Source organism: Tachypleus tridentatus, chromosome 10 (genome assembly GCF_004210375.1).
Source record: "Tachypleus tridentatus isolate NWPU-2018 chromosome 10, ASM421037v1, whole genome shotgun sequence".
NCBI lineage: Eukaryota > Metazoa > Arthropoda > Merostomata > Xiphosura > Limulidae > Tachypleus > Tachypleus tridentatus.
The window spans coordinates 141576274-141593438 of NC_134834.1; the positions used below are offsets into that span (position 1 = coordinate 141576274).

Below are 17165 nucleotides of genomic sequence, written 5' to 3' on the forward strand. Positions count from 1 at the left end.
GTGTTTTGACAAGTAGTAAAACATTTTTGTGATTGATAGCTTGTAGTGAATAAGTGTTTGCGGTTTCTCTTTGCGCCCTGTTTCGTTCATACTTACTATATCTGCGTTACCTTTCAGCACTAAGGTCAAAATGCAGGTTTTTCACGCTAAAAGAACGATAAAGCTCGACTAATAGTATCTAATAATTAGATTCAGAATTGAATTTTTAAGAAATATTTTGAAAAACTAAAATTAAAATTGGTTTCATAAAGGAAAATATTAAAGGGAGTTAATATTGTTTCATATTGTGGGCAATGGTGGTAAGAAAATAATAAGATTTTCTATTCCAGTGAGTTAAATAATGAAATACTTATTTGTAGCCCCATTGTTTCTTACTTCGACCTTCGCATATTAATGTAAAAGAAAACTAGCGTGATTTTTTTACGCTACACTATTCACCAGACATCATCTTAGGACTGCGCCTTGTCTTTTTCACCTATCCTGGTAACAAGTCTGGTAACACTGTTGTGAACTTCTACCATCTCCATAATTAGCCATACACCACAGCTTCTTTTCGATGGAGGGAAGTAGATATCAGCACTTGAACGAAACATATTAGTGGAAAAGCATATTCAGCGATTAACTTATCCATCTTGTCAGTCGAATTACTTTTGAAGCAGAAATGTTAATTTTTTTCATTTTTTGTTTCAAACAAATCAGCTATAAAATATATTAAGTGTGAAATTGAGTAGGAAAACAAGTATTCTTAAGAACCATAATATACGAAAGCGCTTCAACAATTGCATCTTGAAGAGGACATTAATGTGTAACATAAAGGGTTCTTTCTCCTCGCAACCAAAGGAGGATACTGATGTTCAACATAGACGGTTCACACTTTTAGTACCACAAACAGGAAACAATGATATATAACAGTGTTCTCAATCGTAACATCCTAAAGAGGAAGTACTACTGCGCAAAATAGAGGATTTTCAAACGTATTACTCTAATAGAAAGCACTAATGTGTAACGCAGATGACTCTAAATTCTAACATCCCAAACAGGAATTGCTGACGTGTAACACAAAGAGTTATCAATTGTAGCACCCCAAAAGGAAGCACTGATGTGCAGCACAGAGGATTCTCAATCCTAGCACTCCAACAGAAGACTGATGTAGCTAGGACACAAATAATTCTCAATCGCAGCATGTAATTGTATGGAGGTTATTTTTATGTTGTCTAAGGCTTATTGTTTTTCTCCATTCATAAAGTTAAAAACACTAATATGAGTAAAAAACAATTAAACCTGTTTATCATTTTATTAACAAAATCAACCAGAAACAAAAAAAAAGCATATTAAAAACAATATGCCTTTTACGTGGGTATATCAATCCAGAACATGGATTGCTATGCAATACTAATGTTAGTAGAATCCGCTAAAACATTCAAATAAGTATATAGCAATAGCTCTGACCTACACATAAATTCCATCCTTATGTTAAGTTTTATTGGTATGCTTGTTGTTTAGTGTGATCAACCAATGAATAAACTATTCTGGAATTCCAAGGCGTGTCTCATCTTCTTATTACTTTAGTTGCAAGTCTTCGCCTACGTTTGATAGACGCAACAGAATATCCTTAACGCTTTGACACTAGCTGCAATTATCTCCGTTGAGATACTTATATTTAACTGTTTCTTCTCTTTTACAAATGATTAATATCATTTTCTTTTCTTTGAAATTTTAACATTTTATTTGATAAATCATGTTCTAGCCCAAAACATTATTATTAAGCAAACTAGTCTATATTTATTTGCCTCAAAAACAAAAATAACATGATTGTGAAAAACAGCGCATTCCGGTTTTATATGCACCATGAAGTTGTGTTAAAACACAAAGAAATCAAAGATTTTGAAAATGGGACAAACAGGACCTAAGACTAGGTTTAATTGAGAGCTTAAGTACAGGGGTTTGAGTAGTTTGTATTAAAAACATTTCAAATATGCAAATTAAAATGTAACGTCGCAACAATACCTGACATTGAGTCACAGTTGAATAACATGTATCAGGATGACATTTTGATATTTTAAATGTTTTGTATATAATGTGATACCACTAAGAAACTGATCGCTTTTGGGAAAAGTACACAGAAGTACTATCTGACGCAAAATATTAATACAATCAGATCATAAAAATATGCTAAATCGGAGAGTTAGAATTTCTAGAAGGAGCTATGCATTGTATAAAATGACAATGAAAAACTAGGACCATCCAGAACGGAGCCTACAACAAAACATGCTCTGGTCATCATAGACAAAGTATGACAATTTGTAACAGGTGATAATCAACAAACACGAAAGTCATACGTATATAAGCTATTTCCAATGAAATGAGTATTTATGCTATATCAAATGAAGACATTTGTTTATTTCTTTTTTTAAGTTCACACAAAGCTACCCGATGGCTATCTGCACTAACAGTCCCTAATTCAGCAGTGTAAGACTAGAGGGAAGGCAGCCAGTAATCAACACTCTTGGTTTGCTCTTTTTACAACGAATAATGGGGTTTATCGTCATGTAATGCCCACAATGCTGAAGGAGCAAGCATTTTTGGTGGGACAGAAACTTGAGCCCGTGACCCTCAGATTATGAGTCAAGCGCTCTAAACACCTAGCTATGCCGGGCCCATACGAGTGCATCCCAATCAAATCACCTATTAATTCCTGTGAGATCAGACTGTTGAAATGGGTGCTAAAATCCTATTGCCTTTCTTGCATTGGATGGCTTATGGAACTTCAACATGGAGAAGGGTGTGCTCTAGACCTCAAAGACGTAACATTTTGCAACGGAAATTAATTTCTAAAGCTGTACGGTCATCAGAGAGATCATGACCGAACGTAATGATATGGACTATAACGACGTCGTTTGGTTTGGTTTTTGAATTTCACACGAAGTTACACGAGGGCTATTTGCGCGAGCCGTCCCTAATTTAACAGTGTAAGACTAGAAGAAAAGCAGCGATTCATCACTGTCCATCGCTAACTCTTGGGCTACTTTTGTACCAGCCAACAGTGTAATTGACTGTCACATTGTAACGCTTCTACGGCTAAAAGGGGAACCACGTTTGACGGAGATTCAAACGGTGATATGGCTCCAAAAGCGTTTTAATATAACGTGCTCACCTCTATGTTTTGAAACTATAAAACAAACATTTATCAAGTGTTTTAGATCCATAATAATCCAACCCTCAATATTACGGAAACAAACATAAAACTCTTGAAAGTCAACTTTATTAATTACACTCTTCATCTTTTAATAATGGTTTTTAAAATTTGAGCAATATCTAAATGTGAGAGCGTTATAATGATCGGTCAATCCCACTATTCATTGGTAAAAGAGTAGCTCAAGAATAGGCGGTGGGTGGTCTAGTTGCCTTTCCTCTAGTCTTACATTGCTAAATTAGGGACGGCTAGCGCAGATAGCCCCCAAGTAGTTTTGCGTGAAATTCAAAACATACCAAACCAAATCTAAAGATATTGCAACATATGGATATCCATACGAAAACTTGTAGACAACGTAGTACTTCCGTGATCATTGCTAGTCCGTACTTGTTACTTGCACATCGGGCCAACCCATTATAAATAAAAAAGTATCAAATATATTAATATGTACAATAATACATATGTATCATTTTATCTAAGTCGCATAACTTGAGGCTGTGTCATTCAGTAATCTTCAATCGTCACTAGATAACATAAAATCGTTGTTAACTGTATCACTTTAGGTAGTATAGTGGTTATTAGTGGTCTATGAAAGATAATGATATATCTCTATGTTGGTCGAAACTATAATTCTGCTAGTAGTTATCCAACCTTAAAGCTAAGTATAAGGACTGGACAAAGGTATAAAAGACAAAACAAAAGTATTCGTGAATAAGAAAATTGAGGGTTGGTAGAGCTAAAAGCAACAAGACCGAATATTTTCATAATAATAACTTGAGTTTTGTCTTATAATCATGAGCAAGATTAATATGTCATTGGTTTACACCAAGTTCAGGAAGTAAACCACAGCCATTTCTTTTATTCAGCGTGTGTGGCCATATATAATAGAAGACAATAAGCTATTCCTACAACAAGGTAGATATTGCATTTAACAATACGTGCAGTTTATATCTAGTTTGTTGACCACGTAAAGAGAAAGAAGGCTTAATGTAGGTGGTGTTTGTTAGTATTGTATAACATTTTTAGTCCCTACAACTTCAATAAGATCACAAACTATTGCCTGAATACTTCCGACTTATTCTTTTCAGGACTACCATCATTCAAGTTTATAAAAAACGGAAACAGCGCCTTTGGGATGTTAATATATAGAATATTGTTTTTCTGATAAACTGCATAAATACTCTGAAGTGTTAGTTTCAGTTGTACCTGCTACATCGTTTCCAAGACATTTTACTCACATTTAAATCGTAAAACTGAAAGGGCAAATTGTTCTCCCTTCGGCAACTGTCATACCAAACGATACCCGAGATAATTTTTCATGTGTGCAATTTTACGCCACGTATCCGAGTGTCTGGCATTATAGTCGGGGTTTATCATTATTAAGCAAGTAGAGAAAACTAAGTAGTGTATAATGTCGTATCAAACTCTTGTGAAGGGCTAAATCGATTAAAGTAAGATTCTAAACTTTAACTAACGCAATGAAACATACTGATTTTAACTACACTATCATGCTAGATTACTCGTAAGGTGTGATGAAATATTTATGCGTGGTAAATGATAAAAGTTACAGATATTAGAGCCCAATTTCTCCGTGTTAGTTTGAGTTCAGAAAAATTAAAATGACTGTGTCAATTCTGTGGAAGGAGTGTTTTTAACATATATTTAATTGTTCTTCTGTACTTTAGGTGTATAAACGCGGGAACTTTACAGCTTTAAAAAAGAGAAACAATTATAGAGTTATCATCAAGAGATATGGTAGTAACTATTCACAGTTTTAAACGTACAAATGTCACTGACTATTTTGAGTTATTGAGTTTCGTATTAAACTGAAACAGCTTATTCACATTTTTTTCTATGAAAACTAGAAAGACAATGCTTAAATTGCCAAACATTACAATGATGACTATTACTACACTATCAGTTCAGGATTTTCTAGGGTAAACTAGGGACAGATTGTCCAGATAGCCAAATATTATAATAATAACTATTACTATTCTTTTGGTTCATATATCTCTCTATATTCAGCGGTGTCCAATATTTTATCATAATTTCTGGAGAATGTGTTAACATTTTCGACATATGACAAAAAATTAAATGTGGTTTTATAGATACAGAGAGATAGAAAAATATACAATAATATTTTCAATTATTTATTGACAGAATTGATTATATTCTGAAAAATAGGTAGTAAAACTAAAACACCAATTTACCACAGATCAATAGCCGTTTCGCCCCACGTGGGGAATGGAGACCTTGTCGGCTTGTTTGTTTGTTTCTGAATTTCGCGCAAAGCTACATTAGGGCTACCTGCGCTAGCCATTCCTAATTTAGCAGTGTAAAGACTAGAGGGAAGTCAGCGAGTCATCACCATCCACCTCCAATTAATGGGCTACTCTTGTACCAACGAATAGTGGGATTGACCTGCACATAATAACGCCCTCTCGGCTGAAAGGGCGAGCATGTTTGGTGTGACGACGATTCGGACCCGCGACCTTCAGATTACGAGTCGAGTGCCTTAACCACATGGCCATGCCGGGCCTAAACCCTGTTGGACAGAATGTCCAAATAGCAAACCTTATAATATTCTCTAATCAAATACACTGATTTCAGGTTTTTCTAGAGTAATATAGGAACATCTTTGAATATCTGCACTTTGCATAATGTCACATGCGACAACGTTGTCAGGAAATGATTTATCTTTCACAGAAGTTTACTAGAATGTTAAGCCTGTAAGAGTGAAATTTACAGCGATTGCAGGGCGGCTCCCTTATAAAACGTGAACTAATACTTCAGTAACCAAATTAACAGTTTAAAAAAAAAGTAAAAAGTGAAATTATTTTGTCGCTAATAAGGATATTTTCAATGTTATTTCAATACCGGTATATCTGTAATAAGGAGGATTTTAAATAGAAAAAAAAAAGAAAAATTAAAGTTAAAAGCAAATATACAAAACAAACATGCGATTACCCCGCGAAACAATCATGCTAATCCAATGAGAAAGTGTTATGTAGAGTAAACAATCAATATTGGACACATTTAAAATGTAACAAAAGTCGTCAAAAGGTTTTAGGCTCGAAAAATTAATTTTTAATAAATAAGTTTTTAAACATATTTGTATATATCTTACCATTTATCAAATGTCTTGTTTGTAATATCTGTTTCTTTACATTAATACTTATTAACATATGTTATTAAAGTATTTTATATCATAAATAAAACTGATTTTAAGGGACATTTTATTTTGCAGGAACAAATCCTTCACCATTGCTCTGGAAAAACGTGCATTTATAAGGTGTGTTTGTATAATGCGCCGTTTTTTGGAATCCATTTCGCATGTTGTAGCAGGTACAACTTTTACTGGTTTTAACAAAATCGTAAATTTACCGCAACTTTAATAAAATTTGAAAAATAGAAGAAGCATGTTAAACTTATAACAATTATTTTAACCACGAAGGACTTACAATCTCTTTTATTGGCCAATATCCCGTCAATAGAGTGTTTATTTCCATTCTCTATTCGTTTTTCTCCAGAACCGATGGACATATTCTCTCCGTCTCCACCTCCATTTCCTCTTATTAATCGACTGATTGAACTGACAGATGGCGCTGTGCTGCGATCACAGTACTATAAAAAGTCAAATTACAGAATGAAACAACTTTGATCAATATACTATTTTTAGATAAATTATTTTGATTGTAAATATTTTCTTATCTAGAATTAGTCTGTTGAGAATGGATCATGTGTTTAACAAATAAAATTGTTTTATATTATTATATTGTAGTTTTGTCTAATTGTTTACTACTTAGTTAAATACGAATATCTTACCCCTTCTTTAACAAGCCTATCTCTAATCTCCCAACTGAAAATTCCTGGATTCTCTTTCTTAAAGTCTTCTATTTTTTTTTCTATGTCAGGTGTGGCGACACGTGGCTTACTTCCACCGATGACTCCTGGTCTAATACTGCCCGTTTCCTTGAAGCAGACAGAATTAACTTTAAAATTATTTTAATGTCTTCGAAGAGCAGTAATTGCAGCGTTACTTGTCAATCAAGTTACAACTTCTTGCAAAGATATATTCACTACAGTAATTTCCGCAAAGGAAAACAGTCTATATATGTTGTTTTTTTAGCAACATGTTTTATTAACATTAAACAGCAAAAGAGATTTTTATAACACCCTTAAATTTTGCAATAAGCTTCGTTTTCATGTGATAAAATTCTAAAAAGTTATGTTATCTACCTTTTCTTAAGCATTTTACTTAATACATAAATACATTGCTGACTCTGTTAACCTGAAGATGACCTAAGATTGTTTGTTTTTGTTTTTGAATTTCGCGCAAAGCTACTCGAGGGCTATCTGCGCTAGCCGTCCCTAATTTAGCAGTGTAAGACTAGAGGGAGGAAGGCATCTAGTCATCACCACTCACCACCAACTCTTGGGCTGCTCTTTTACCAACAAATAATGGGATTGACCATCACCTTATAACACCCCCACGGCTGAAAGGGCGAGTATGTTTGGTGCGACCGGGATTCGAACCCGCGACCCTCGGATTACGAGTCGAACGTCTTAACACACTTGGCCATGCCGGGCCAATGATGATCTAAGAAGGCCGAAACGTTGTACTGCCCTTTATTTTAATTAAAGTTTTTAATTCTCATACCAGCCATCTTTAGAATACATACAATAAAATTAGCTTAAAGAAGTCTCTCATACTGTTGTTAGACTTTCGAATATTTTTTTATGATAGCTCTCAATCATCCTGATAGATGTGTGTTAAAATAAAACATCTTCGTTACGGAAATCCTCGCCCGAAGCTCAGCAGTATGTTTAGAAAGTTTATAATGCTATAATTTGGGGCCTGCTGTGGACACAACTTTGTACTTAAAAACAAAATTATTTTGAGATAACTTAGTGAAGAATGGGTTAGTGTTTCGTAAGTGGCATATTACTAAGATGAATATGTTTTGGGTCCATGAAAATCATTTTAAGTTTAAGTTGAAAGAATGAAGAAAGAGCTCGGGAACGAGAGTAATTAACCTTTTAAAGTATTCTTTGAAAGATAAAGTTCATTTTTGATGAATATCTTAGATGTAACTCCATATTTTTAAAAATGAAACGAGAAACAATCTGCTGAAACATTCACAAATGTGAGGGTTGCTATGTTTTGAACGTTAATCTATTAGTTGTATGCTAAAACTCATCTGTATATTTCGTATGTTGTACACTATAGTTTATTTGTTTGTAATTAATCAAAATGCTACACAATGAGCAATCTGTGTGCTGCCCGCCACGGGTATCAAAACCCAGTTTCTAGCGATGTGAGTCCGCAGACATACCCCAGTGCCACTAGGGGCGTACTCTATTGTTAACCAAACATGAAACGCTCCCAGAATGTTTTTTTACTAATATAATTACCTTCTACAAAAAGTATTATATCACAAATTATCATAGATGCTCATAATTGTATTCAAACAATCTAATTACCTTCTACGACAAGTATTGTATCACAAATTAGCATAGATGGTTATATAGGTTTTAATCAAATAATTTATCGTTTTTTCCGTCTTTGAACTTTAATCACAAAACAAGTAAAGATTTTGTAGTTTTCTGAGTGAAAAGTGGAGAAGTATTTCCCACATGTTTGTGCTGTAAATCCTTAAACCTACCACTAACTCTAAAGGAAATAGAATTCCAGCTAATTAGATGGAGCCCTCCAGTGGCTCAGCGGTATGTCTGCGGACTTACAACGCTAAAAACCGGGTTTCGATACCCGTGGTGGGCAGAGCACAGTTTGCCCATTGTGTAGCTTTATGCTGAATTCGAAACAACAACAACTAATTAGATGGAAAGAGTATGCCTTATCAAGTAGAGTTTGAACTAAGTAGAGTAAGTTGCATGTCTTTTCGGATGAAGTTTGAGCTAAATGTAAAGAAGCGTTATGTCTTTTCAAATGAAGTTAGCTCTAACTTTATATGAAAAACAACAACAACTAACTTCTTTGCAGTCAGCTCCTATTGCAAGTCTACAGATGTTGAATACGTGTTACTAAAACAATATTGAAGCTTTAACATATCTTTATATTCCATGTTATCTTTTCCGTTCATATTCTATCCGATAATCGTGAATGTCAATATTTCTGTAGAGTAGCTCCATTGCAAAAAACTCTGTTCTAAGACTACTACGCTACAATCTCCACTCTTCCAGCCATATAAAGTACGACAGTTCTGCAGTGCTCCTTCATACAGATATTGATAGAATGCAGATTTATTTTATTTTTCTAACGAGGTAGAAACTTATCATTTGGTGCAAGGACTTGTCGACTTATGGAATAAAACAAGCACTCGTTTCATTCTCTATTTTTTTTTATGTATATAAAAGTTAAACAAGTGTGACGTGGAAACAACGTGTGTAAAAGTGACTTATGTTGCTTTTCCAATCGGAGATCATTCCTTACTATATTTCAACAGCTGCCTGAGACACATAGATGGCTTTTGTCATTGACCTTCTTTGTCTTCGAGGATTCTAGACTCTACAAGAGGCCACATTTTGCTTATCGACTGTGGAACGACATCTTACACATCCTTTTGTGGATGATCCTGTTGCTCTAAATTGATTAATATTCCTTTGTTTTTCAATGTCGCTAAGTTCAAGAGATATCCCTTATAGATGGCTTTTGTCATTGACCTTCTTTGTCTTCGAGGATTCTAGACTCTACAAGAGGCCACATTTTGCTTATCGACTGTGGAACGACATCTTACACATCCTTTTGTGGATGATCCTGTTGCTCTAAATTGATTAATATTCCTTTGTTTTTCAATGTCGCTAAGTTCAAGTGATATCCCTTTCTAAGAAATTTTAAGTCCCCGATCACATTACATCTTTATGAATTTATTGTATGAATATTTTGTATCGCTGTTATATATATAATATTCAAAGTAATAAATTTTTGATGGCGTCATAATACCCACAGAACATACAACAATGTCAGATTATTATTGTGATATATGTCGTTATTCCACGAATTCATGTCAACTGTGATCGAAAAATTCAAAAATAATTTTAATATAACACACCCAACACTGTGTATAGCAATAAAACGAAGCTCATTGACGTTATGAACTATCTCTTTAATTCTACACAGTTTATAATTTTATGATTTGGTAAAGAAAAAAGTAAATTAAATTACAAAACTAAATTCTTTATTTTGTATGAAATCACATCTTAACCAGCTCCATTTTCTTTTTATTCAAACTATGAAGCATTACAGACATTTAATGAAACAAAGGGCGTTTTAATACAACCTAGAACAAGATGAAGAAACTTCATCAAACTGGATAACAAAAATAGACTAAGCCTTACACCTCTTAAGAAACAATTTTAGACCATAAAAAAGTAGTTGTTCAGAGCAGTGTTTCAATGCAATATGATAAAAATGTTAGTAAGCTAATAAAGTCGACCTCTCAAGACCTAAGATGACCTAAGAAGGTCGGGTCGAAACGTTGTTCTGTACTTTATGTTAATTAATAGTTTAAACCCATATCAGCCGTCTTGAGAATACATTTTTACTTCAGGTGGGTTTCTCGTCATCATGAAAGCCGACCTCTTTATACACACATATCATCTTATACGTTGAACTATATTAAAGCAAAATATCGTATTGATTAATTTTAACTTTACAATAACGTTAAGAACTGAGTTATATAAAAGTTGAAACGCGTGAAGAATGTCTGTTAAAAATGTGAATCGCTTTGAGGTGTCGAATTATTTGAACTGAGAACTTAAAGCAGAAGATAAATAGTCAGTTTGTTGAGACACACTCATAGAGTCGATTATACATGTTTTAAAACCCCTTAGAACGGAACAGAATGAAAACAAATCATTACTAACTTCACGCAAACTTTGCTTCTTGTAAACGACGGTTTTCACGCAGATGACGGAGTCAGTCCTCTCCAAAGAGACCAAAACCTCAAATTGATGAGGTAACAAAATTTACAAATGACCCGGAAAATCAAAACCTCTTCTCACCACCATAACAAATCTGCGTAAACGTATCAACACGGTCTTGTACAGTAAAGAAACCTATAAACACGGCTGAGTCATGTATATTTAAGAAACTTATACACACGTCCGATCTTCGTTTAGCCTTAAGGTATATCGTACAGACGAGTAGGAGGTGTTTTCTCTCTCTCGTCATTAGAAACGAAAGTAAACCGTGCAACCTGCTTTATTTGAGGGTTGGCTAAAACTCTCTCAAGACCAATGTGCAAACTGACTTTCGAATGACAGGTTACGTTGTCTAATGTATACCAACCCGTGAGAAATACAGGTAACCGTGTTTATATACGACAACACGTAAGTTACAAAGTACAGAGATAATCTGTTTAATTTAAGCCAGACCGCGTGCAGAGTTACAGCTTCCAATATCAATCATGCAAGAATCGAACTGCAATGCAGCTCTAAGGAGTTGTATAATACTGGTGGCAACTAGTATCGTCTGGTGGTTAGACCGTGGGATCAAATCTCGTGGTTGATTATGCTCACCTTTAGAGCGTACACGAGTTCATTAGTAAAGAGCAGCTGTATAGTTAACGGTGAACGGTACTGACTAGTCTATCATTTCAGAATTAGGAACGACAGATAACCCTCGAGTAGCTTTGGGCAACACTCAGCAACAACAAAAACTCCTGAGGGCTTAGAAGCCTAGTGAGCATCTTAGTTCAGCATATCAAACTCCCTAGTTTAAACAAACATTAAATTAAAAAACTAGTTTGTCTAGCATTTCCTGAAAAGTTAATTATGATTTACGTCTGTGCTCAAGACCTTGTTACGAAATATTTTATGCACAATCGTGTTTTATGCTCTGAAAAATGTTTATTTAAGTAGGCCTCAAGATCCATTTATTCGTATCTCCACTACTGATAGCGAATGTAACACACGAACCAAGCACTTAACTGATAACTCTGCAAATTATCACGTCAAGATCAGATAAACCATGTCAACCCATCAAGTTCAACCAAGTCCTGAAACATATTGAACCGCAAAGATCAACCAGACGTGTTGTTAAATATAAATGTTTTTAGTTTTTTTTTCACTATCAAACTATTTTTGTAACTGAAGAGAGATGATCTGATTCGTTACTGCATTTATCTGCTGGTCGAAGTGTAATGTGTGGGCTGAAATGTTTCGTAATAATCACAGCTACAAACCAGAAGAAATACAGAATGCTAAATGTCTATAGAAAACTGAACAGCCATAGCCACTGAAGAAATGACAGAGTTTGTAAACTTCCTAAACTAAAGCAATCGAAACTTCCTCAAAATATATTGATTCCGCTTTCTTTCACTTAATAGTAAGCCTAAACTTTTCCCGGTTTTCCCTCATTTTTATGAACAAAGAAAAATTTGCAGTTCCATGTTGTATTTCGATTATCCTATCGCGTATTTTATGCAAACTATTTAAAGAAAGGAGAATAGCTAACGGTTTTAGGAATCTTAATTTTTAAAAAGTTGCCCGTAAGTTGGCTGCAAATTATGCTGACTAACTGACTAACTCTAGTCAATAAGTTAAATACTTAGGAAAATTTTGAAATGAAAAACAAACAAATAACATATGTCTATTATTTTTCTAAAGTATGTAAGAATATTCTTAGCAGTAAGGTTGACAGAAATTCTTTACACACGTGAAAAATTCAAAATCAATGATGATTATAGACCATCAAATAGTTTAATGTCAGTGAATTACTTGAATCAGCATAATATAACATATAGTAAAATGTTCAATAAATATTTATCGTTACGAAAACGCAACATATGAAAATAAATATAAAATATCAAAAGTGTAAACTACAATAATTTTTTCTTGCTTCGAATCTTTTTGGAATAGAATATTTAAAGTATAAATTATATTGGAAGATATTAACTTTCAACAGCGTTAACGTTATACGGAGGTGTTTAAAACAATTCCATAATCCTTTATACTTTTTATGCAGTACATATTGTTCATTGAATACAATTTTAACAGATGCAAAAATAAAACAAACTGTAAATGTTCCTTTCTGACTGATCACAAAATAAATAATATTTTTTGAGGTAATTCATGAATATAAAAAGGTTACTAAACTTCGCGGAGAGAAAGTACGTGAAACACAAATGATAGATGGATACCTATATAGACTAAAGACTGTTATAATTACACAAGTATAAAATGAAGAACAGTTTCTTCTACCAATCTTCGAATAAATCATTTCTGACAATAATTTAGATTAAACAAAACTGGTTCATGTTCTGTACTGCACCTGCTGATGTATTGCTTCATTTTCAGTTGTGAAAAGTATAAGAGCCAAGAAAATGAATAACATTATTTGTAGTATACATTCTTCATTCAACTTGGATAAAAACAAAATTAAAACGATTACTTTACACAAACGTTTGTATGATCTTACATATCAACAGTTGAGGCAACTGAGTTTCTAGATGCAGTTAGTATTTTATACCTTTCAGTGAGGTTGGTTTTAATATAAACGTTCAGTCATATATACCTCATTCTTTGTTTCTAGCTGAGCGGGACTGATAAGAGATAACGCTGCTTAAAACTGCGGTACTAAGAATATTATAACATAGATTTTATCTTCACTAACTTTCGTTTCATCGATGAGCGTATGAGAAACCGAATTCTAAATTTATCGGGAAAGTACTAGTTTCATTTATGGTGAAATTATCAAACACATGTGAACACGCACCCTAGTGGCGTAGCGGTATGTCTACAGACTTACAACACTATAAGCCGTGTTTAGATATACATGATGGGCAAAGCACAGATAGTTTTGAGCTTAATTACAAACACACTAATAAGTATGTGAACTTACTGAGTAATTGTAAAGTAAAAACATACTTCAGGGCCCGAAAGAGTACCAAGAAGCCATCTCATTGGTATGACATTTACAACACTTACCAAATGCTATTATAGATGTGCCATCATTGTGTATTTGTATTTTGGTCATACTAAACATTCAGTAATCATACCCATGATACCCACAATACATTAGACATTAATTATAGATATCATCTTGTTTCAAGCGAGATGAAGGTGACCTTGAATTCTTCAGGTCAGGTAAAGTGCATGAGTTAAAAAATGAAATATACTGCTTCAAAAAATACAATATGGCCACTATCAGGATAGAAACCTTGCATAACACCGAAGTTTCAAGCACCTGTTTATTGCTTCAATCTCCAAACACCTTCCTCTTTATCGTGCAGGAGTACTGATTTGTTGTATGGAAATTATAATTGCCCTTTTAAATATTCTGAATTCACTGGTTGTCCACTCCCGGTCGCACAAGACATTGCGATGAGGAATCGATATGATGACAAATATTGGCTCATTTAACTATCAGCAAACGTTAAAGCTTCCAATGTCACATGAAAAGCATTCCGAATCATTGACAGTGTGATAGCCAAACAGTAAGATACTGCATGGCATGACAGGTCCGCTCAACATCTGCTGTTACTTCAAAATCAACTATTACGGATTTTTTGGGTGATCATCACAAGTGCAACCACTGTTCCTCAAATATCAAACCACTATCTGCATAGCTGCGAGTTATCTAGCCTATGGTATTACCATAAATAGTTGCCTTTGTGTTGCAGTTATCCGTAGAGTTAACTTCACAATCTGCAACCTCTGCAATCCCGTTAGCCTTTCATGCATAATTATCTGTACAATAGCACCAGAAGTTTACTTACGATTGTTTATATGATATTATTTCGGTAATATGAAAATGTGAAATGAGTGTCATCTGTGTCAAGTTACGGTAGCTGTTGGTAATAATTCCTCCACGTATTACTTGAAATCCCTGCGCGGTTGTACCATGTTATGCCTTATAATTTAGTTATTGTACTCTGAAGTGAGGTACATGACTTACCTATAAGAACTAACGAGTGAAAACAATATACATGTATCCAATACATTAGAACTAAACTATATCTTCCACATCCAGTACTGATGAAGCCCTTCGACACCGCCAGGTCACATCAGACCAGATGAGAATATGAAAGACGCAGAAGTGACCTAAGCACTATCTATATAATAATCTACACGAACAACAACTACTACAGTTTGAACTAAATTAAGCAAGTAATGTAATTATCATGTTTTTGTTTAAGTGATTTACAAGTCATAATGAGGAAAGGATTAGTAACATACTGCCATTTGTTTCATTTTAACATCAGTTATTTATTAGCTTGAATTAACTTTACTGTCATTCAGAATAACTGGCGAACCAGTAAAATAGTTTCATTGTTCTTGGCGCGATGTAACCAACCACAACGTCAACGAGAGAAAACTACATGAGTAATTCTACAAGTTTATGAGCGAAACCAAACACGTAAAAACATGTTAAGATCTCCCAGAGTCTCTGTATAAATATTACATCAAGTTGTCAACAAGACTTTCAACAAGCATAGTTTGAAAAGAAAAAGACAAAATGCTTTACAATCTCCATTGCCAACTTATCTAGGTGGAATAGAGTTTTTAATATCCAAAACCACGATTCTCAACTTGTCATACTTTATATGCGACTTTATTGTTTTTTTTAGGAATGGTGTTATAGATGAAAGTCTAGGGATCGTAAACCTTATAAAAATAGAATAACTATGTAGAAAGAAACACAAAATGATAACGTTATTCCAAGACTTAAATTACATCTAACAGGAAAACACTAAAGTTTCTAGTGTATCTGGATTTAGTTTTATGAATATAACACCAATATAGAACACTTTAGAGTTACTTCTGGACTGAAGTAACAAGAGTAAGAGAAATTGAAGGTTATAATTTTTATAAACACAAGCAATAAGAAGGAAAACTAAAAGTTTAGCGTTATTGTCGGACTCATTCCTGTAACAACAAGTAACAAGAAGGTAAATATAAACCACTGTTTCTGGATTTAGTTTTGTAAATACAAGCAATAAGAAAACAAGAACCTAAAAGTCAATATTTCTCTGAACTGACAGAAGTGATTTACATTAAAACGATTTTAGAGCCTCACCTCGCTGTTACAATTCATGTCGGTATGTTTAGTTATGACTTACCTGAATGAACGCCCATCTTGACAATAGCCCTATGGCGTAATTTGTATTGAAAAAGACTCCGCTCTAAGTATGTTATTTCTAAAGGACACCAATCGCACAAACATACATAGGCGTTACGTTCTAAAACTTTGAGTTGTATGAATTCTTATGGAATATGATAAACACCGTCTCATTCTCTAGCTGTTTAAGGTACGCGACGATTGAACTAGAATTATTCCTGGAAGACTGTCTAGATGGTCCAAGACACTGTTCGTCAGGTTTCCAGACTCTTCTTGACTAAGTTGTATAATGTTGCTTGGATAACCTTTCCATTAATCGTTACATGTACAGATTTTCACTATTACAATACGTCGCACATTGTTTTCTATAGCGGATGTAAGTCTTGTTGTAGATCTTTTTCAGGATGGTTCTGGTTCCCCAAGTTCATCTATATTCCTTTGTTTTATGATGCCAATATGTAAAAGGAAAGCCTAGATCCATTTATACTTTGACGATCTGAGTGCATGACAATCCTGTGTGGGAGAAAGTTGTTCAATATCATTTCTAAAAGCGACACATTTTCGATAGCATCACACCACCTACGAAACAGTAAACACTGTAGTTTGGGTACATTCTGTTCCACGGCGACTTTATACCTACTGTGGTGTCACGTGACTTGCTGATTTACACATTATTAATCATTTTAACACAATGTATTCAACCCTTTGTAGAAGCACCAGAAATAAGAAGAAAAGTTAAAAAATATTATCACCTCTGTGCTGAAGCAAGTACACCCAGTAGAAAGAGAGAAATTTAAGGTGTGTGATTGATTTTTTGGAATTAAGCACAAAGCTACATAATAGGCTATCTGAACCTTGCCTACCATCGGTATCGAAACCCTGTTTTTA

General features: G+C 34.1%; 1 protein-coding gene across 1 annotated transcript in view; it reads right to left on the bottom strand.

Annotated features, from left to right (window-relative positions):
- The window catches only part of LOC143230469 (protein gooseberry-like), a 69970-nt gene that overhangs the window by 36913 nt on the left and 15892 nt on the right, over positions 1 to 17165 (bottom strand). Inside the window, exons 3-4 of the mRNA XM_076464096.1 lie at positions 7019 to 7165; positions 6655 to 6817 (exon numbers count right to left, since the gene is read on the bottom strand). Of these exons, the coding sequence (XP_076320211.1) occupies positions 6655 to 6817; positions 7019 to 7165 (310 nt within the window). The remainder of the gene's footprint in view (positions 1 to 6654; positions 6818 to 7018; positions 7166 to 17165) is intronic.